At 39.0% G+C, this 24,088-nt stretch overlaps 1 protein-coding gene across 17 annotated transcripts in view; it reads left to right on the plus strand.

The window, feature by feature from the left end:
• Positions 1-24,088, plus strand: part of Cep112 (centrosomal protein 112) — a 507,666-nt gene that overhangs the window by 192,577 nt on the left and 291,001 nt on the right. The window contains exon 21 of one of the 17 annotated variants that reach the window (XM_031350525.1): positions 21,976-22,266. The exons of the other annotated variants lie outside the window; for them this stretch is intronic. Coding sequence (XP_031206385.1) covers positions 21,976-22,251 — 276 coding nt within the window. The 3' untranslated portion in view covers positions 22,252-22,266. Of the gene's footprint in view, positions 1-21,975; positions 22,267-24,088 lie in introns of those variants that run through there. 17 annotated transcript variants of the gene reach the window in all.

Raw genomic sequence — 24,088 nt, forward strand, 5'->3', positions numbered from 1 at the left:
TAGCTCCTTAATTTTTATATTATGTCTTTTTATGTTTGTGGCCTAAAAATTTAATGTATGATACCTTGGAGTTACTGAATTCCATTCACAAATTAAAAATACACAAAATGGCTTGATGTTTTTCGAAATAGAAAAATTTTTAAAAACTCACCATGGTATTTGATGTAGGGAAACACATATATTTTAAATATTAGATTGTTTAATTTTTTTTATTTCCAGAGAGATTTGATTTTCAGTTAACATTTGGTTCATCCAGGTTAGCATTGGAGGCCATTTTGTACAGCCCTTGGCTGGCAGAGCACCACTGCAGTGTCTGTCTTGGATGACATGTCTTTGTTTGCTGCTCTCTTCCATCAGATCCGGAGACTGAAGATAATATAAAAAATATATCATTTCAGCTTCCTCCAATTATATAGTATATTATATATGAAAGACAGTGATTACTGTTTAGTTGTTCTTCTCTATGTGAGCCTTGCCAGCCTATTGGTGAATATGAATATAATTATAACAAATTAGATTTTATCCTAGTAATTGCCCTTTTCTATAATAAGGATATCACTTATAATACATCTGAGGACAGTTAGTCCTCACCCTCATCTTATTAGTTCATTATTTTATGTGTTTGTGCCATTTTTCATACTTTTTAGCAAAGAATATATTATTATGTGATAACTATACTGCTAAAATGTACATCAAATTTTGTCACCCCTGTTTAACATGTTCAGTCTGGATGTGCATAAGATCATGTTTTAGAAAAAGCATCCAGATTGGTGGAAATGAACACCATGATTTATTCAAATATTTTTCATTAACCAACACTCTCTTACTGAAATTGGAGACAGTTTAATTGACTGAATCACATTTTAATATAAAGAAAATTTATAAATATCATCTTACAAAGCTTTTTTTAGTATTGTAGTTCTATATGCAATTGTGACTTTCCTTTAGTATTAGCACATAATGAATTCATAATGTTGACCTGGAAGAAAAACAAATCATAAGTTTCATTGACGTGGTTTTTGGTTGTCCATTTAGGATGATGACCCTTTTAGAGATTTCTTAATCTTGTCTCTGGTTGGCCTCAATGGGAGGTTTATATGAATGCCAAAAGACAGTTTTATGGTACCTTTGTGACCATCCCAGAGGTGTTGTTACTGCCTTAGAAGGTCCATGTGACCTGTTGCATGATAGACAGATCAATATGATAAGGGAGTGACCAGCACTGTGAGCCCTCACAGGACAGCATCCTTGAAGAAAGTAATGAGCAATGTCTAAAAATATGTCAAACATGTCACTTAGATGTACACTATGGATTTTGCACGACATTGGCATACTGAATGTCATTAATTTCTTAAATGGACAATCATGATTCTAATCATGATAAAATAACTTTTGTGTAGTAAGTAGGGAAAGGATTTTAATTTTGCTTTATTGGATCACATTAAGAAGTCCTACCTATCATAGACATTATAAAATGGAGAATTCTAGACCTCTACTTTAAAAACTTTCCTTGGAAGGTACTTACTTTTAAAACTTAAAAATTGTATTTTAACAGCATTACATTTTTTATTAATTTTCATACATGAGTACAAGTTATAGATTCCCATTGATAATTTAGATATGTGTACTGCAATGGATTAGGCATTAATATAACCTGGAAAGTTATATTAATTTTTAAAGGGCTAGTTGCACAATATGTGTAATCTGGACCTTATTAGTATATCTACTTATTGACAATCTTTGGACTTAGCATTTTTCTATCAAAAAGTTTGACTTTTTAAAATACACATACTACTTTCAAAAATTGCTAATAGCAACATTTTATAACAAATTCATACCTTATGATCAAAAATAATTGTTAAACCAAAGATGATGTTAAGTCACATTAGAAAATCTACATTTGTAAAAATTCTGTGGTTAAATGTAAGGTTCACCTGTGAGCTTGCTAGCAGCCACAGTAAAAAGGGAAAGATGATGAATATATGATGAGAGAAGCCATCACTCTTCTCCCTAACTCTCATTTTGGTATAAATTTATGATATGGGACTGAGTATAAAACATGTTGGCATAAAACTAATGGTGTTTTCTGTAAATTAGGCATTTTCCAATATAACTTGCAGGAACATTAGAATCTTTGAGCATTTACACAAAGTGTAAGTAGTATACTCTATATTAGTGAGCCCACATTTCATTATAATTTATTGAGAATATCATTTTTTCAAATCAGAAAACAAAGCTACTATAAGATATCCAGGTTTTAAGTCATTATATATCATATGAAAGAACACTTTGAGTAACCAGTCTACCAAATTCTAATGATGTCATTTTATTTTCGGGCCTGAATTCTAATAAAATGTCTTAAAGTAACAATTTAAACCTGGCAGGGTCTGTAAGTAGTTCAGAATTTTAGCTAATTTCCAATGCTTTCTACCTTCTGTTACCTTCTGTTCTCTGGCTTGTCTGTGAAAAAAATATTCCATAGTAAACCAAATGGTAGTCTATGCCAGGAATAAAAGATATTTGTATCTGTACTAAAGTGACTGAAGTAGTGTTTCATCACCAGTATCTATTAGTGTCACTTCCTGTACTCTAAAGGAGGAAGGTTTTAGTTCTTTGGGTCACACCAGACTCACTGTCCAGAAAACCCAAACTGCGAGGGGCAGCTGCTGAACAGTCACCCTGCCTGCTCTTCACCTCCTCCTCTAATGACAGTCACAATGCAGTGGCTGCCTGCTCTTCACCTCCTCCTCTAGTGACAGTCACACTGCAGTGGCTGCCTGCTCTTCACCTCCTCCTCTAGTGACAGGCACACTGCAGTGGCTGCCTGCTCTTCACCTCCTCCTCTAATGACAGTCACAATGCAGTAGCTGCCTGCTCTTCACCTCCTTCTCTAGTGACAGTCACACTGCAGTGGCTGCCTGCTCTTCACCTCCTCCTCTAGTGACAGGCACACTGCAGTGGCTGCCTGCTGCTCTACTGTGGACACACCACACTCTAACAGCTGTTCCTGGCATACCCAGCTATTTGTATTATAGGGAGAGCAGAGGAGAATTAAGTGTTTTAAGTGTTAAGAGGGTTTTGCTGCAGTGCATAAAGTTTTTTCCAGGCAGTAGACAGCTGGTTGGAAAGGCTTTCAACATTTCACTTTTCTTAGCAAAAGGAAACATGACTTTAAATCCACACATTATCATGATCTGCTTCCTCTAGTTAGGGTTTGTCACTAACTGCTGTATTCCTCTATACATTTATTTTGTAAGTAGAGCTTTCTTAACTAATACATTTTTTAAAAAGCCAGTGGGAAATGTTCTGTATTTTTCTAATACCATCCTGGATCATAAAGATTTTTCCAAATGGAAGTGGTGAAAAATATCCCCCTTATATTTTGCCATAGATACATTGATGGAAAGAGCTCATTTTATTTGTATCCAACAGTGGTTTCTTTTACAGTGATATTAATAATGTACTTGTTATTTGTGTGTTCTATAAATTAAAATATATATCTATTAATATGAATTTAATGTGGCAAAAGTATAAATGTATGTCACTTCAAATAAAGAGAAACCTTTTCAAAAGATTTCTAGATTTCTTTTTCCATTATAATTCTAAAATTGTTTACATTATGAAGTACAAATATACTGGTAACTATACCATTATAAATAAGTCATCTTAATATTCATTTTGGAAAAAGGAAGTTTAAAAAACAAAAATACAAGCTGAAACAAGGAAATCTATAATGATCCATTCCTAGAAGAATTATGCAGTGTATCTGTAGTTTTCTGCATATTTTTAAATGGTTTAGTTACCATGGAAACCACATGCTATGATATGTGGTCCACTTTTAGATAAAGAATATTCATTTAAAGAGAAATCTTCTAAATAATAATGTATAATGTATTCCTTTTGAATTAACAACCTTGTATCAACTAATAATGACTGCTTTAAAATTATATTCTTTGTTCTCATTATACTTAATGGGTTTCTTTGGAAATATTAAAATTGTCCTTGAAAAAGAGTTAATTAAATGCTGGAGACAGTTTAAATACAGATTAGAATGGGTTCCCTCTGTAGTGCCAAAACAGTTCACCAAAGAACGAGAAGTCACTGAACCATAGGTTCTTTCACCATGACCCTTAGTCATAGCTGATGACTTAAATGTCCAATAATAATATAGTCAGGTTAGGTCAGCTAGAGATGACCAAATTTCCATCATTTCAGTTCATAGATAAGGAATGTGGGATTTTTCTTGCCCAAGGGCACAGAACTAGCAAACTAGGGCTTCTTACTCTTAACTCACTATTTTTTTTATTGGTTATTTTATTTATTTACATTTCGAGTGTTATCCCCCTTCCCTATTTCTCCTCCTCAAACCCCCTATCCCATCCCCTCTGCCTCCTGCTTCTATGAGGGTGCTCCCCACTCACCCACCCACTCCCACATCACTGGCCTCTCATTGAGTTTCCTTAGGACCAAGGGCCCCTCTTCTAATTGATGCCAGATGAAGTAATACTCGGCTACATATGCAGCTGGAGTCATGGGTCCCTTCTTGTATATTCTTTGGTTGGTGGTGGTTTAGTCCCTGGGTGCTCTGGGGGCTCTGGTTGGTTGATACTGTTGTTCTTCCTTTGGGGTTGCAAACCCCTTCAGCTCCTTTAGTCCTTCCCCTAACTCCTCCATTGGGGTCCCTGTGCTCAGTCTGATGGTTGGCTGCAAGCATCCGCATCTGTATTGGTCAGGCTTTGGGAGAGCCTTTCAGAAGACAGCTGTACAAGGCTCCTGTCAGCAAGCACTTCTTGGCATCAGCAATAGTGTCTGGGTTTGGTGTCTGCAGATGGAATGGATCCCTAGGTGGGGCAGTCTCTAGATGGCTTTTCCTTCAGTCTCTGCTCCACTCTTTGTCCCTGAATTTCCTTTAGACAGGAGCAATTCTGGGTTAATATTTTTGAGATGGGTTGGTAGCCCTATCCCTCAACTGGGGGCCATGCCTAACCACTGGATATGGTCTCTACTGGTTCTTTTTCCCCTTTGTTGGGTGTTTCAGCTAATGTCATCCCTATTGGGTCCTGGGAACCTCTTGCTTCCCTGGCATCTGGAACTTTCTAGTGGCTACCTCCAGTACCTGATCCCCCGATGCTACACACCTCCTTTCAATTTCATAATCCTCTCACCTCTCTCCCCCAACCCTCCCCGTTTCCTCCCACACCTGATCATGGCCCCCATTTTTACTCCCCATCCTCTCTCTCTCCCAGACCCCTCCCTTCCTCTATCTCCTGTGATTATTTTCTTCCCCTTCTGAGAAGGACTGAAGCATCCATACGTTGGTCTTCCTTCTTCTTGAGTTTCATATGGTCTGTGAGTTGTATCATGCGTATTCCAAGCTTTTGCCTAATATCCATTCATCAGTGAATACATACCATGTGTGTTCTTTTGTAACTGGGTTACCTCACTCAGGATGATATTTTCTATTCCATCCATTTCATGAAGTCATTTTGTTTAATAGCTGAGTAGTACTCCATTGTGTAAGTGTACCACATTTTCTGTATCCATTCCTCTGTTGAAGGACATCTGTGTTGTTTCCAGCTTCTGACTATTATAAATAAGACTGCTATGAACATAGTGGAGCATGTGTCCTTGATATATGTTGGAACATCTTTTGTGTATATGCCCAGGAGTGGCATAGCTGGGTCCTCAATTAGAACGTATTTTCTGAGGAACCACCAGACCATTTCAGGAGTGGTTATACCAACTTGCCATCCAGGCCCATACCTAAACATAATAAAAGCAATATACAGAACACCAATAGCTAGCTCACTGTTTTTTATGTCAGAACCTCACCTAAGAAAGTTTTAGGTTTCTGGAAAGGTTTGGACATGCCAAAAAAAGAAATGTACAAGCTTGTTCATAAAGCCTTGCCCAGGGTGGGAGAGTCACAGGTCTTTGCTCCTGTGCTGGGACTGACTGGGCACGTGCAGCTTGTGTTTGTTTTGGTGACTGCTGTTCTCAGTGTTGTTGTCAAGTTGGAGTGCAGTAAGACTGCTGGCTTCATTTGCAGTAAGATGCAGTAGTCTTTCCATCTCAGCACCGACATAGGAAAATGCCACTAGTGATTTCTAGTTCAATGTCCTTGCTCCCCAGCTCTGTCTCGGTGAATTCACTGAATGCTGGCAGGGACTATCTTTGAGGAGATGTTGGGTGAGTATCTTCTTCCTTGATGTCTTAAAAAAGCCACCTTTGGGTTTCTGACCCCATCAGTTCTGGAAGGGACATCCCTGAGGTCTTCATTTGTATAGTTGAAGTAATTTTTCATGACAGAAAGGTTGAAGCCAGAGTGCAAGAAATGATTGGCAGAATGATGATACCATCAAATGTTCAAAGAGCTGGCAAATTGAAGCTTCTTAAGCTGTCGTTTGGGTTCTAGGCCAGACTAATTGGAATCATGCCTGGTTGCATGATATGAATGATAGTTAACAACTGAACCATTTTTATGACAAAAATGACAGGAATTGATGTAAAGGAGAACTTTTATTTGAAGAGGAAAGCATTTGAAAAATATCATCTTAAGTAGAAACTTTTAAATAATTAAAATTGATCTTGTTGATCCTAAAAGTATTGAAGTTAGCATTAATGAATTGATCATTTGAAGATAATACTTCTTCAAATGTGACACAAATAGCAACGTCCGGCTTTTAAAGTTCACTTGTTTAAATAATTATCCCATTTGCAAACCTTTCTAATAATTTTTGATATTTGTGTACTCAACACTTGGGAAATAATACCAGATAGAAAGTGTTAACAATCAGACTTCCAGGGGTTGGATATGCATTATTTTTCCAGTTCTCTTATATTTTCCCCTTAGATTTCAAATCAAATCCTGAAATTATATGTACTATTTGAATATAAAGTAGTGATAGTTTAGAGAATCAAATTTGAGGCACTGTGACACTGGATCTCAGTCCTTTTCACTGTTTGTAGGGACAGTTGTAGTATAGCCGTGGTCTCTAGACATGTGTGCACATATTCCCAGGAATACAGTGACCCCTGTTTGAGGAGGAGATTTCACCCAGCAGTGTGTCTAGGCGCAATCCTGGAACAAGGGAATTTTCCAATGGGAAAACTACAAATCTTTGGAAAGTTTAAAATAAGTTAGATTTATCACAATGTCTTACATTAGCAATTATTAATGATATTATTTAGTCTAGAATTCCCAAAGCTGTAATTTTATATTTAAAATGTATATGTTCATTAATGTTATCTAAAAGAACCCAAATACTAGATACATGAGAATATCATGTGCTCTTATTGGGCAAATGACTTGATACCTCCAAATATTTCCATGTTGGGGTGTGCAGTAACAAGTGGAGGGCAAGGCTGGAAGACTTTTTGCTCCTCATTTGCTCAAAGAGTACTACTGAAGTGCGCACTTGATAAAAGCACAGGTTTCAAGTGTAGAGTGCTCTGAGCTTCATATTGCAGTCAGTCCACCTGTGCAGATGTTTCAAGCTTTGGGGAAAACATGGAACACCATTCTAGTGACATGCAAGAAAAATCATCACCAATACAGTGGGTGCTTTTTTTTTTTTTGAGAATTTTCTTTCATGTATATAATAAATGTGGTCATATATACTCTTTACTTCTTCCCTCCAACTTCCACCATATACCCTCAACACATCTGCTTCCAGCTTTATATGTATATATGCATTATACGTGTGTATGTATGTATATGTATATATGGTATCTGTGTATATTATATGTGTATGCATATTGTATATGTGTCTATACATAAACACTCACTAAGTCCAGTTATTGCTGCCTATATGTGTGTGGGCTTAGGGCCATCCACTGGAACATGGGAAACCTACAAGTAGCTACACCCTCAAAGTGATTTCCCCACTCCCAGAAACACTACACTGGCAAAATCTCCTCAGTAAGGGGTGGTGACTAAAGATCACCTATTCCATCTATGCTGGGAATTTTACTGTCTTGATCTCATATAAGTCTTGTGCAGGTAACCACAGTTGTGTGTTCAGGATTGCATTAACCATGTCCAAAAGACAGTGTTACATAGCACTCATATCCAGCTTCAGTTCTGTCTGCATCCTTTTCCATGATATTCCCTGAGCCTTGGTGGGGGACTAATATGGATGCCCTGTTACAGCTGAACAGTCTGGATCTTATTCTCGACATTCATCACTCCATTGATAGCTGTGTCTGCACAAAGAAGCTGTTCTAACTGAGCTTGCGAGAATCACAGGGTCTGTAGTTATAAACATAAGTATGTCAAGCACCTTGACAATATGACCAGTTAGCAAAGCCCAGCCATGGACTTTTGACCAGGATTATAGTACCAGGCATGAAATGCCCTCCTGTGTAACAGGGCTCAGATCTGATCAGATAGTGGTTAATTGTCCCATAGCAGTTGTGCCACTATAATCCCAGTAGACAGTCTGGCCTGGCATGCTGATATTGCAGTATGAAGAGTCCAGTGCTAGGTAAGTCTACTGATGTCTTTTCCCCCCAGCCTGCAGAGCACTATGAAAGCTAAATTGTTCAATTCAGAAATACGAAGAGTACATCTCTTAAAATTTTCAATCATTACCTATTATAATTGCTCTTTAAAAGCACATTAGTGTGGATTGATATTGGACAAATGGAGTCCCAATAAAAGCTATAGAGTTATCATTCCTCAAAAGATAAATACTTCAAATTTATTTCTATATAAAGTTTTTATATAAACATTAGCCAAAATTATGAATATAGAACTTCCCTATGGCAGCAACTTTCAACTTGATTAATTATCCCATTAAGATTTTTAAATTACTTCCTATGCCAGGCCTTAGTGTTCATGTAATAGTAAGATTGAAGGTTGGATGACTAAGTGGACCTAAGCTACTGAGACATGATAAGATTCTTATCTAAGGCAGTGTCTTGGAGATAGTAGATCAGGTAGGGAGAGGAGAGGTACCCAGAGCTATGGTTTGATGTATCACTAGACATCTAAGTATTGATGCCACTGAGTTATGTGGACATACAGGACTAATGTTCAAAAGAAAGTTCTCCATCACCATTAGAAAGAGCTTGAGGTCACAAGCATGGATTGTAATGGATATCAGTGTAGTAGAGGTAGATGAGAATCAGCAGATAAGCCATGCTAAAGGGGAGGTGAGAGAAACAGAAACAGAGAAAATAGTCAAGAGAGAGAAGAGAACATAGAGCAAAATAATCAATAGACTGTAAAGGCATACTTGACACCTAGATTGTTGAGGGATTTGAAATGAACACATATTTTAAAACAGTCCTAACCATACTAGGCTATTTATTTTGAAACTCTAAACTTGGTATACAACAGTTAGACTACTGTACCCAGATGAGGATGTTGCCTCCATAATTCTGCAGGTGGATATGGATTTAGAGGTTAAGGAGTCTTATAAGGAGCCAGGAAACAAGGCATAGATGAATGAGTGAAGCAGCCTGGGCCATTAGTTACTGGGGAGGGCTTGGATGGCCAGTAGACGTGCTAGTGATGTAGGAAACATCAGAAATGCCTCACCTAGCCTCTCAAGTCCCACTACTGCTTTGAGAGCATCAAGGTTTCCAGTTCACGTGAAACTTTCCCCAAGTTGGTAGCAAGAAAGGTTTTCCATCTCCCCCAGATGAACATGCTTGACTACCAGCATTACTCAGTAAAGTACAAATTCAGATCTAGCAGGAAAACAAAGCAGGCTTTTCTTGGGTGTCCCTACAAGCCAGAGTTTGAGGAGCCAAGAACAGAGGAAGAACATGCAGGACTCGTTGACAAGTACTAGGTGAAAGCCCTTCTCTGAAGGGTCCCCTGTCAGGCCCTTTAGCAAGTGGAAGAAGCATTACAAATGACATAAGTGGTATTACCTGGCTATTTGTCTGCACCTCTAGTCAGATGATAGAATATGCCTTCCAAAGCTGGGGAAGTTCTTAAGAAGTGAAAATATAAACATTGAACTGGAAAAGAGTTATTCTAGAGGCCATGTTATAATAATTTTTTCTAATTAAATTTTTCTCATAAGCTGAAATCCATTATAGTAGAAAATGAAGACGTTATTGTGTGGAAAGAGAATAGGAGGAGAAGGCAGAGGCATTTACAGGAAGATAAATTTCTAATAGCATGCCAACTGAAGGTTTGTCCAGAGTGTTGGGCATCTGGAGATGGTGACATGGAGGCCAGCATTAGGAAGATGCAGACAAGCAGGGAGATGTTTTAAGAAAGCTTCAGTCTGTTTGAAGTTGCCACTAAGGCCATTCACACCAAAACTATAGGCACTTAAGAGACCTGGAAGAGGAAAAATGGGTCCTTTCTTGGGAAAGTAACCCTCAAATTTTCTCTATCACAGAAACTTGGGGGCAGGGGGAGGCTGCTAGTCCAACTGCTTAAGCTACACATCATTTGCATCATCAACTTTCTATTTCTCAAGCATTCTGCTTAGCAACGCTGTTCCCTCTACCATGCCCCAGTCCATACCCTGGCACCCTGTCTGCAGAGCAGCTGCAGTGGCTGTTGCAGGGCTGAGCTGTCAAAGCTAGAACTTGTATTCTGTAGGCTTTGACTAGCTATGGCCACGTCAGATTCCAGGAGAAGCAATGATATATGCTGTTCAAAAATTGCTGCTTGTGGGGCAGTGAGAAATTTCAGCATCTGCTTTACAATGATGAATATGTTCATTAAAATATGATTTTGTTGTATATAAGAATGTAACCATTTTCATTGGCCTATTTCAAATGGCCTATTTTTTTTCTGTACATTATTTTGCTTGAGAATGGGAATTGAGCATATATATGTTCAACCCTGATCCACATGTTCTAGGAGGAGATTCTATGATCTCAGTCTTCACAGATGGGAAAGCAAACCCAAAGGGTTCTTCTTATATGTAAAGATAGAATTTGAACCCAAAACCATCTGACTGCATCCCCTCCCCATGAACTCTTTCTCACCTGTGCCACATTGTGGATATAAATTACAGGGATAGCGATTGGTAGGAAATGTTTCTGCTACTCCTCACTAGAGATTTGAGGTTACCCTTCATAAATTTTGTGAGAGCAGTTTCACAGATCAAATCGAATTGATATGGGAGAACTCTTTGGATGAGTGTATGCCCTGAGCCCTTCCTCTCCTGGATGTGAGCAGTGAGCTCACCAGCATTTACTCTCAGCACCACAAGCCTTTCTTTTAAAGTAAGCATTGATGTCAAATTGTAGTTGAGGCTGCAGTGTTTTCTCCTCGGCATTTCTGTCTCCTCAGAACCCTATGGTGGCCTGTGGTTGTTTAGATTGAGCTCTGGAATGCTTTTAAACATTAATTTGCTTTGACATGACTTGTGCACAAATTAATTATTCAGGCACATATTGTTCTGAGCGCATGAAAAGAAGGAAGCTGTAGTGGAACACATCCTAACTACCACATGTGAACTGTAATGTTACAAGCAATCTGACTATTAAAGAACAAAAGCTGGCAGCAATAGCTGCTCTGCCTTGAGCCAGTCCCACAAAATTAGCATAAATATGGGAGGTAATCAGAAGAGTTTGGGACTTCCTAGCAAAGTGTCCTTATTCTTATCTAGTTCTAAAAGAATGTGAAATAAACTATTCATTTAACCAAGTATAAAAATATGTCTGCTATGCAGTTATCATCATGTGTCATTAATCTGAAAATACTGCAGAAGCTCTGACAAATTAAAAACACAAGGATGTGTCTGCAAGGGTTTCTGCAGCCATTACAAAGCTGCTTCACCTCTTAGGCGAGCTCTTTTATGGCAACTTCTTGCTCAGTGTACTGACATCTTCAAAGGCTTTGACATCTGTCGGCCTTTGAACTACCATTAAAAAATATTATCCCATTTCCATTCTTTTATGCCCATTTTTTTAATTATAGCCCTTCTTTCAAGTTGGGAACATGGTTGGTTTAAATGATGCTGTCCTTTCGTTTTCAGCCACCCAGCTGCGGTTTGAATAAATTGATGTAGAATCAAAGGCGGGACTTTAAAGGAAAAAGGTTTGATGGACTTGGACTCCGAACCAGATGAGGTTTTATGATGAAAAGGGTTTAATCCCAGCACAGGCATCGCTTCTATCAGCTGAACACTACAAAGCAATTCATATATATAGGTTCCCGCGAAATGATCTATTTTTTTAACAGCACAGATCTCTTCAGGACTTGCAAATGTGGCATTAGCTAATATTCAGAGAGCTGATTCCCTTTCATCCACCAGAAGCTTATGATTATGGTACAGTTCTCGAATTGGAAATGAGAGCTGCAACACAGATTTAAAGCTGTGCTGTCTGATTTGTATTCAGTATACATGTCACTGCGGGACAGGCTAGTCTGGGCCAAGCTGGTTCAATACAAGGAAAAACAGTTTCATCATCTGAGATTCTTGGTCGGAAATATCACCAGCTAATTAAAACAGCAGTCCCATGACTATTAGCGAGGTGTTTGGCTGATTGGAATCTCTTACTATTTGACAAGAAGGATTTGGAGACCAAGCCTCTCTGCTGTTTCATAGTCTTATTGCAGTGTTAATGTATGCAAGTGTATTTCAGGCTAGTGAAGTCAAATTGATGAACTCAAAGTATTTTTAAAGGGAAAACAAATTTAAAACACATATTTTGCCTTAAATAGTTTTCCTTACCTGATTATTGACCTGGAAAAGAAGCCATTTCTGACAGCAGATTCTAACTTTGTCCATATACTACTGAATAGTGAGCAGTACCTGGAGCTATACAGCTAAGTAACTAAGTAATTTAAGAAAATTATAAATGTATAATGTAGGTTCGAGTGCACTTTAAAGTCAAAACTGATTCTTTTAATGCTCTAGTGGTCACTTAGGATAAATAATATTGTATTAACAAATTTTCTCAAGATAATGTGTACCTGTGTTGTATTAGTAATTTGTAATCTATTTCTCAGAATGATGTTTTTTTCTATTTCCTTAGAAGACTTGGTAGTTTGTTGATACATAACTAATAATTCTGCAATATTTTCCATGTTCTTAAAATAGAACTTCAATTTTTAACTATAAATTAAACTATAAACCACAGTTAGAACAATTTTTTTTTTTTTTGATTTTTTGAGACAGGGTTTCTCTGTGTAGCCCTGGCTGTCCTGGAACTCACTCTGTAGACCAGGCTGGCGTCAAACTCAGAAATCCATCTACCTCTGCCTCCCAAGTGCTGGGATTAAAGGCATGCGCCACCACTGCCCGGCTAGAACAAATTCTTAATGAGTATAATGTTCAATTAGCAAAATATAAACCATTTGGAAAAACTTGTATTGGTGGAAGTCAATGGAATGCCATGGATTCTAGAATTCTTTATCCTTTCTCCTTCAAAAAAAGCATGGGATAAAACACTTGTGAGCAGACTTACCGGTGCATACATTTTATCTAACACACTTTCTGGAGACACACGATGTTCACTGGATTACTCAGAAGTTAGAGTTCTCACGGTGCAGTCCTCACTGCTTTGCCTTTAGGCCTCTTCAGCTCTGAGTGTCACTGCACTGACTGTAGCTAGGCCACCTTGCATTAATTCTTCCTGTGCCTGGGTTGTCTTCCCTGCCCACCACTAACTCCGTCCTACCGAGTGATGCCTGAGGCTTCCACTGAAGCCTTAGTTTTCCTGCTGTTTCCTTTTTTTCATCCTTCTTTCTTCTTTGCCACTGGCTCTGTTACCATTCATTGCTGGAAGCCAAGCCCTTCACTTCTTCTCTTCTCATGCTTCTAGGAAGTGGTCACCAGCATTTCACTGATCTTAAGAAACAGCTATATGCTAAAACCTCCAATAGCCCATCTCTGTTTTCAAATATCTATTGGTCCTTACCATTCTGCTTAGCCCCCTTCAGCAACTTCTTAGCCTCCTTTGCATACACCCTTAACTTGCTCATGGACATCTTCAGTCTCCAGTCCTGTCCAAAGATGAGTGATGGTATACTCAAACTCAAGGTAACCCTGGGGCCTTTCTTGTTTTTTCCTTTCTTTTAATCCACTGGTAAGTGCTATAGGTTCATAACCCAACAGAGATCTCCTGTCCATTTACCTCTACATGTTGCCCTGGTCTAAACCTTCACATTTATCTTCTGATTTTCTTACTTTCTTATTTGTTTAACAGAAGCATAATGATCTTTTGCAATCATTTTGTATAGATATAAAATATCATTATATAATGATCTTTCAGATATAAATTGGATTAGAGAACTCTTTTGAGTAAACTCTCCGCCTTGCTTGTATTTAGAATAAACCCCAAATTTCTTAGCATGGCACATACATTCTCTTCTTCATGACCAGGCTCTGTGGCTACTTTCTAAGCATTATGCACTCTTTCCTACCATAGCAGATGTCAGTGTTTGATGTTTGTAATTCTCTGAGTGGTAAGACTTTTGCCTATTCCACAAATACACTTAAAAAGGACCTTAGCAAATTTCCTTACTTCTGTTCACCCTTTACCTAAGAGATTTTGTGAGTAGACTGTGGCCACAGCAAACATCTGCAAGTGACTCTCGTCATAAAGGCAGATTCACAGTTGTCAGAATGACAGCAAAGCTATAGTATCTTTGCTCATTGGCACAGGCCTAGCAGTTGAACAAAGTGTAGAGCAGCAGCGGCAGCAGCGGCGGCAGTGGCAGCGGCAGCGGCAGCAGCGGCAGCAGCAGCAGCAGCAGCGGCAGCGGCGGCAGCGACACTTTGCTGTGCTCCTGGAGGAGGCTCAGTTCTGTCTGGGCTTTGGTTGTGTGCTCTTTGCTGGGCTGCAGTGTTGCTGTGCTCACCATTGCTGTCTCTCCAGCTTTTACAGAGACAGAGTGAACCCATATCTGCTCTACTGTTACTGGTTTCATGTCTGTCTTCCAGAGGACAGACTAGGCTTAATGTTTTGCACCATAAGCACTTCTTGGAGGCCCTGGCCTAAGTGTTGCTTCTTAGTTAGTGGACATGAATGAACCTAAAGCCATAAACTAAAACAATCATTCTGAAGGAATTAGGTCTGAGCTTTGCTTCTTTCTATATTATAATTCATAAACGCTTAGATATCTAAAATATGCAGAACACCAAATAACAATGAGTTCAAAGTGTCGGCTACCGTTCTGGTAGTAAGATAAAATGAAGGACTATCTATCCAAGGTGTATTGAGGGCATCTTTAGTTAAGTTTAGTCATTAATGGATAAAATGCAAAAATGGTTAAGATTCACTTAATCATGACAGATAAAAGCCAAGGAAGCACAAATATAAAATAAGGTGTGGAATATAATTTTAAAAACAATGAAGGCGTCTGTGCCATAGAAAAGAAAGCTAAAACCATTTTAAGAGGGAACGGGCCTTGCAGAAGATGCTGCTCTGTGGGCACCATTCTTCTGATGGGTCTTTATAATCGGTGTACTTTCCTCCTGTAATGTTTTCAACAAGTACAAAATTATTGAACATATAATTTCTCCCAGCAGAAGTTGTCATGCCAATAAGAAATAGGGACAAAGATCCCCCATGCTGAAGGTCACAAAGACTTTTCAAGAAACCAATTGTGATATTCCTAGATGTTAAAATGGCACTCTACATGGCTTTAAAGTTTTTTCAATAGTTTATATACTCATCTTTAAAATGGGGTCTGTTATGAAGAATGTCTTTAATTTTGGGGTGTCCTTGTAGTCATGGACATTGATGTGGTTTTATCTTAGAGGCTTTTTAGGTATAGATCTGGTACATAAACTGAAGTCTGTGTGTAGTAATAATGCTCACATACATTGAAGTGTTGCCACACAAGGACAAATGTGGCAACTATGTCATGGCAAAGAGCTACACCACAGGACCTCACTTGTTCTTTTTATCCATGTCCAATGGGTATGATGCTATAATTAGGGAGAGTTACTTGGCAAAGAGAACATAGTCTGAGATCATCCTCAAGAGCTCCTTTAACTCTTCTCCAGGCAATAAATTAACTTTCATGGGGAAAAATAATAAGACACTTGTTTGAAGCTACGTCTGATGGCCAAAGGGAAAACATGCACACATGCTTGCATGCCTGCATATGTGCATTGCCCCCTACACACACACACACACACACACACACACACAGAGTGCGCTTTTTTTTGTTTTGCCTCTGAAGTTAGTGTGTTAACTTGGCTATGTCTATTCTTATAAAAATGACACAAAGGGAAAAATCCACCAGCTATAGTAAAGTCCCATCACTGTGGCTTGCAGGGGCTTTTCATTTCCTCTTCCTCTTTTTGTCTTCACAAAATTTAACCATTAATTGTGTTTGAGATTGTGTTCATTTTGCAGAGGCTAAATACTGCTCTTTTGTTAGTCAGTGATTGTGGTCTGAGTAATCTCAAGATTTTCTTACTTGAATAAGAAAAGTTAGGATAATTAACCAGCTGCAAGCACTTGATATTTAATGAGTGGCTCCACATCAGGGACAGAGGTATGAGAGCACCCTGCCCTTAGAGCAGTTTGTGAGAGGTCACTGGTTGCCCTTTTGTAGTAAATGACTCAAAATCAGAAGATCAGGGCACGCAGCTCCTGAACAAGGTCTTGAGCAGTAGCTTGTCACTGCCCAGGAAGGATGAGCTGTGTGTGTGTGTGGGGGGGGGGGTGCTGTGTGAGCTGTACAGGCTGTTTTCAGTGCCTCATTGGCCCCTAGGAGGCAGCTTCCTTTTATCAATTTCATTTCTCTGTTTTTAAAAATTATTGACTTACTCTTGTTTTACATTTTTTATTTACTTTAAATGTATGAATGTTTTGCCTGAATGTATGTCTGTTCTTTATGTGGCTGGCTGGGGCCCCTGGAAGTCAGAAGAGATCATTGGAGCCCTGGAACTGGAGTTATGGAAGTTGTGAGCTACCATGTAGGTGCTAGGGACAGAACCCAGGTCCCATGCATGAGCAGCAAGTACTCTTAGTTGCTCGGCATCTGTCTACTCTCCCACCTATTACTATTATCCTCTCAAATAGTATAATACCAAGAGATTCTGTGATCAGAATCCTGCTCCTCCCAGTCTAATTTACAGAAGAGGCTTTGCTTAGCTACTTTTTGTTTAGTTTTGCTTTAATTTGTTTTTGTTGTTTCAAAATATGCTGATATCTCAGAGTCTTGATTTGATCTCTTTGGACACCTTCCAATGGTCATAGTGGGGTAAGTGCCATATGCTCCCCACTGTCTAGCCTTCTTTCCCAATATCAAATAATTCCACTTCTACTGTTAACAATACTATGCTAAATAATAGTCCTAAATTTGTGTATCTTGTTCTGGTAACTTTTGGCCATTACTAGAGGTCCTTGTTTCTATCCAGGTTTAGGATAGGAAAGCTGTTCTTTGTTTCTTGAACCTCTTCTGCTGTCTGTGTGGTCACTTTTAGTGTGGAAGTTAATAATGTTTACACTTGGCCTTGCACTCACAGTAAAATCATGGTTACTTATAGAAGATGAAAGCAGGTGCACATACTCAGTAGGCAGAGGCAGGAAATCTCTGTGAGTTCGAGGGCAGTCTGCTTTACATAGCGAGTTCCATTGCGGATAGAGGTATAACATGAGATTTTTCTTTAAAAGAAAAAATATAAAAACAGGGTCTTATAGTAGAATATGTGTTTCACATGCATGAGACCCATGCTAGATCTCCAGCACCAATAAAAGCAGAAAGCAGTTGAGCCGGGCGGTGGTGGCGCACGCCTTTAATCCCAGCACTTGGGAGGCAGAGGCAGGCGGATTTCTGAGTTCGAGGCCAGCCTGGTCTCCAGAGTGAGTTCCAGGACAGCCAGGGCTATACAGAGAAACCCTGTCTCGAAAAAAAAACAAAAAAACAAAACAAAAAAAAAAAAAAAAAGCAGAAAGCAGTATGTAAGTGTTGTATTATTAGCTGGCAATTTTGAAATGGTTATTGAACCATCACTTTCCTCTGTGGAATATATTATTGCTATTGGATCATTCACAAGAAGAAGTTTTGTACCAGAGACAGGAGATGTTATGATGGTCTTGACTGACTTTGTCTGTGTTGGTTCTAATGGCCCATCTTGGCATACCTAGCAGACCTGTTTCATAGTCGTATGCTTTTCCTTAGGTATCTTTCTTTTTCTTAGATTAGAATTCACTGTTGTACCTGTCCTAGTTTGTTTTCCTGTTGCTATGACTAAAACCACCAAAGCAACTTGGGGATGAAAAGGGTTTGTTACATCTTAAAAAGTTGAAGTCATCATTGAGGCAAGCCAAGACAGGAGCTGAAATCAAGAACCTGGAATTGGTAACTGAGGCAGGGACCATGGAGGAATACTACTTACTGGTTCATATCCATGCTTATGTACAGCTGACTTATATATCCCAGGACCATCTTCCCAGGGGTGGCTCTCTGCATAGTAGGCTGAGCCCTCCCACCAATCAACAATCAAGAAAATACACATAGACTGAATACAGACCAAATTGATGGAGACATTTTCTCAATTGAAGTTCTCTCCTCCCAAGTGACTTTAGTTTCTGTTAAGCTGACCAAAATTAACCAGAATACCATCAAACTTCAGATAGACAACAGTACTTTCTAAGACAGACATGGAAGTTTTACAAACAGCAGTTGGACTATTTCTGTTTGTCCTGTGGTTTGACTCACAGTGAAGAACAGAGGCCTCAAATGCAGAGTTTTACTGGGTCAGTTGGACAGAGACAGGATATGTAGAGAGAACAAGCTTGACACAGGTAAAGACAGGATAAGCCAGAGAATGAGGAGCCAGAAGGTTAGAACAGATTGCCAAAGTTAGTATGAGGCCAAACAGCAATTCAGTCAGAGGTTGACAGAGAAGCCAGCTAGGATCAGTCAGCTCAAGGGTGACCAGGCCAGCCAGAGCTCAGAAACATCTAGAAAGGGGACCTGTATTCAGTGGTAAGTCTCAGGGCTGAAAACACCCTAGACCTAGATTAGATTGTATGGAGGCTAGAAGCTCCCAGGACTAGGCTAGGTTAGCAGACTGAAGCAGTAACCCTTGGAGACAACTACTTCAGGGGAATAAAGCTACTTTTACAAGAAGCTATCCAAAATTTTCAATCCAAGTTTAAAAACAGAACTTTGTAAAATTAAAAGCAAATTGAAATACTTTCATTGTGGAGATTAAAGCAAAACTTATGTACTAAAATAGAATTGTAAACTAGGAAAGAATCTTGAGAAACCAACTAGAATACAACATGAAATCATTGGAAAGCATGGCAAAGCAGGAGCTGTGAAGTACATGAGACCGAACTAGTGTAATAATTAGTAATGAACTAATTACTCTAATCTTGGTTCCAGAAAGAAAACAAAGCAAGTGTGGTATTGCTGTGATTGGTGCCTGAGAATTTAAAGGAATTGATAAAGGAGACCAGGACACAGACCTGAAAGAAGCAACAAGCCCTAAATAGATGAGGAATAAATACTAAGCCCCACCTACAAACCTCACATTGAACCAAATGCAGGAACCAAAGAAAGCACTTGAAAACAGCAAAGCTTCAAGAGAATGGGATGAACCCACAGAGCCAACATTGGAGCTCTGCACTCGCGGTTCGGGTATTCCCTGAACTCGGTAGCAGGAGTGTCAGGAGGTATACGATTCTGACCAGGCGCTCAGCACATGGCTCTGCATTTGAGACCTGTGTTCCTTACTGTGAATTAAAACACAGTAAGAACAAAAACAATCCAACTGTTGTTTGTAAATGTAAAAGACTGGCATATGGGCCTTTAAAGGCTGTAGGCCAGCCCCTTGTTCAGGCCTCTGTTATCTGGTTCCCACTATATGAACACTGTGCTTGTGGGGGTCAGTGGTTAATTTGTGGAAGTTCATTCTCTCTACCATTTGGGTTCTGGGGCTTAAATTCAGGTCATCAGGCTTGGCAATAAGTGCTTTGTCCCTGAGCTATCTATCTCATAGTCCCAGAAGTTTTGAGAAAGATCGATGAGTGCTAACTCTTCTCATTTGTATTTTAAATCTGGCTTCTTTACATCATGAGTAATGTTAATAAGGAAATTCTAGAAGCAACACTTCAATATCATGTTGATACTCACTGCTATTTTTCCTCTGAGATGTGGCTCTGGTGGGTTGCCTAAGCTTTGGTGGGTGGCTGTACTTGCATGTGCATGTCAACACTGTTTATCCTATAACACAGAGAGATTTCCTTAAAATATTAGAGGAAAAATGACTTCTCCCCCAGCAGCCATCAAATGTAGTACCTCCTCAGCTAGGGGTTCATCCTCACAAGCCCTCCCCAGTCCACCAAGGAATCTTGCCTGGCTTGAGCATGTGCAGGTCTTAAAAAGGTAACCATAGCTACTGTGAATCTGTGACCATGGAGACACGCTTCACAGCACCACTCCCCAGCCTCTAGCTCTCACTTTCTGCCCCTTTTCTGTGATGTTCCATAAACATTGGAGATGTTGATAGAAATGCCTATTTAGAGCTGAACATGCAACGGTCACCAGTCTTCAGCACTTTTACCACTTGTGGTTCTCTGCATTAACCACTACCCTGGGCAAAAAGACACTTCTCTGACCAAGGCTGAGTGCCACACTGATTCATGGGTATAAAGATATTGAGAAGGCAGTTTGGTTCCCTCTAGAACCAACAGTCTCCACAGCAATGGGGTCTTGACCAGATTGACAGTATCAGGGATGGTTTCGCTCCTTTTGGTGCAGCTCCAAGTACATCAGAAAGGGGTTGGTTAATTCCGTAGATGTCATCCACTATTGGACCAGTAGACACTGCTCAGCAGGTTGGATTAGGGTGCAAGTCTGTTTCTGATTTCTCTCCTGGTGGCCTGCAGTGTGCTTCCTTGCACCATGCAAGCTAACCAATGGGAAGAAAGATTTCAGGTTCATTCTAGCTTGTTTTCTCTATGTCCTTCAACCAAAGTATGTTGTGTTTTCAGTATGGTATTTCCATTCAGTTATTGTGGGCCACCAAGAGCAATGGTAATGTTGTTTTGAGGGCTCTGGGAAAGTCCTTCACCAATAACTTGTGGAGAAGTGTCTCACACTGGTACTGAGATTTTTTAGGTAATGAGTCATGCCATCGGTGGAACACTGTTCACCTGTGTAGCACCTGGCCCAGAATTTAAATATATGAACTTAAATATGTATAAAGCATGTATAAAATATATATCTTCTATGTTATATATACAACATATATACCTGATGTATTATATTTGTAGCATATATACCTTATATATGATATATATGTGTATATTTTAAGTGTATATATTTAAATGAGGAGTATATATACATAATAAGTATTTAAGTATAGATTCAGACTCCCTATTTAAATATATATACTTAAATATGTGTATATATTTATATATACTCCCTATTTAAATGTATACTTAAATATATATAACTATAATATATATTTAGATATTTATATGATATATATATACTTAACACTTACATCTGTGTGTGTGTATACATGTCTTTAAAAAGTAGCTTACTAAGTAGTGGATGTATGTGTGCATACACGTCCTTACAAAGTAGCTTACTTAGTAGTGGTTCTCCATAAGACTTTTCATGCATTCTTAGTTTGATTTAACCAGCTCACCAACACCTCCTCTCCTCCATCCTTCTCCACAGCACTTTCCAACATTATAAAACTAGCCAGCTTTCATCTCCATTGAAACCTTTATCACCTCCAAGTCCGCCCTTTCATATCATGTGTTCTGTCCCCTTCAACTTCTCTCCCGCATCTTCTTCATGACCCCTTTCTTGCTTCCTGACCTCTGCTGACCCTCCAAATTAAGCACACAGCTCTAAAATTTTGAAGCTAGGATAGAGAAGGAATAATATTTTGAAACTTTAAAAGAAGTGTTTGCATTTTTCCAATAATGCTTGTGTGTACCTTTGTGTATTGCATGTATGTGTGCATGTGTGTGCATATGTGTGAAGATATGCTTCCCTGTGTATGCATGTATCGAAGCCAGAAATTAAGTGTCTTCCTTGGTTGTACTCAAGCTTACTTTTTAAAATAGGGTCTCTCCCTGACCTGGAGCTCACTTTCTCAGCTGGATTGGTCTCAGCAAGTCCCAGGGAACTCCTGTCCTCACCCCTTTCTGGTGTGGGGACTTACAAGGTACAGTGTAACAACCCTGCCCTTCATGTGGTGCTGGGACTCAAGCACCAGCCTTCACACTTGCCCAGAAAGCATGGATCTGCTGAACCCTCTTCCTAGCCTCATATTTTTCTATGAAAACATCTGTTTTCATTTTATAGATGTAATCAATTGTGTTATCTTTCCTAGTTTATGAATTAGAATGATTTTTTTTCTGCTATGGTCAAAACTATTTGACTTGAGTAACTTTATTCTCAGCCCACAGGTTACATTCATTTAAGAAATAGTGTGTGTATTAAGATGGTCTATCCATAAAGTCATTCACCAACTGTTTCAATGAACAGTGGTTCTGCCTGGAGGGTGGCACAGACATTAGGTGCAGTTAAGAATCTGGTTCATTAGCTGTGATAATTTGGAAAAGCATTCATCTCAGAGAAAGAGTAACTTATAAAGTCCTCTTCTTCAAACTTAATACAAGAGCTACAAACGTCAAGCAAAGCATTCAGTCTCACTCTTTGTTGTTCTCTGTCCTACAAGCCACCTCCTAAGTTAATTGTTTATGTCTCCCTTGGGTATATAAATACTTTTGAAATATATAAGCTGTTCTGAAAACCATAGTATAGTGTAAAAACATGAAATAAGCAGTACTACTAATAGAGAGGCTGAGATAGGAGAAGCAAGATTTGAAGACCCTTATGTTGTACACAGCAAGACACTGTCACAAACAAACAAGCTGACAGTGTATATAGATTGTACAATATTGGATCTATTTCTCCAATTACCAAATTAGAGAGACCATTGGATGACAATCAACAAATTTCTAATTTCTCATACTTTTGGATTTCAATTGATTAGGATATGTTGGTAATATTAATTTTCATATTAAGATATTAAGAAAAGGTAATTGTCACTTCCTGTTGTTTTTGTTGTAAGAGGTGGAATTAGACAAACCACAAGAAACTCAAGAAGAAGCAAGACCAAAATGTGGACATTTCATTCCTTCTTAAAAGAGGGAACAAAATACCCACAGAGGGAGTTGCACAGACTAACTATGGAGCAGAGACTGAAAGAAGGACAAGCCAGCCTGATATAACTGTCTCCTGAGAGGCTCCGACAGTAGCTGACTAACACAGAGGTAGAGGCTCATAGCCATCCATTGAACTGAGTACAGGGTCCCCAATGAAGGAGTTAGAGAAAGGACCAAAGGAGCTGAGGGGTTTGCAGCCCCTTTAGGATGAACAACAATATGAACTAACTAGTACCCTCAGAGCTCCCAGGGACTAAAACACCAACCAAGGATTATACATGGTGGGACTAACTGTTCTGGCAGCATGTGTATAATAGAGGATTGCAAAGTCGATCATCAGTGGGAAGAGAGGCCCTTGGTCCTGTGAAGGTTCTGTGCCCCAGTGTAGGGGAATGCCAGGGCCTATAAGTGGGAGAGGGTGGGGTGGCAAGCATGGAAAGTGGGGAGGCAACAGGAGTTGGTTCTTGTTGGTTTTGTTTGTTTGTTTGTTTGTTGGAGGGGAAACTGGGAAAGGAGAAATCATATGACATGTAAATAAAGAAAATATCTAATGAAAAATTAGAAAAAAATAAAGTACAATATTAGTAGAAAAAAATAGAGGTGGAATTAGATTTGTGTGAATTTGTTGAAAGATTACTTTCTTGCTTCTTCTAGGGTGTAATTTTGCTCCTTATGTTGATGTTTTCCATCTATTATCCTTTGTAGGGCTGGATTTGTGGAAAGATATTTGTAAATTTGGATTTGTCATGGAATATCTTGTTTTCTCCGTCTATGGTAATTGAGAGTTTTGCTGGGTACAGTAGCCTTGGGTGGCATTTGTGTTCTTGTAGGGTCTGTATGACATCTGCCCAGGATCTTCTAGCATTCATAGTCTCTGGTGAGACATCTGGCATAATTCTGATAGGACAGCTTTTATATGTTACTTGCCTTGCCTTTCGTCCCTTACTGCTTTTAAAATTCTTTCTTTGTTTAGTACATTTAGTGTTTTTATTATTATGTGACAGGA

This window comes from Mastomys coucha, unplaced genomic scaffold (genome assembly GCF_008632895.1).
Source record: "Mastomys coucha isolate ucsf_1 unplaced genomic scaffold, UCSF_Mcou_1 pScaffold5, whole genome shotgun sequence".
NCBI classification, from domain to species: domain Eukaryota; kingdom Metazoa; phylum Chordata; class Mammalia; order Rodentia; family Muridae; genus Mastomys; species Mastomys coucha.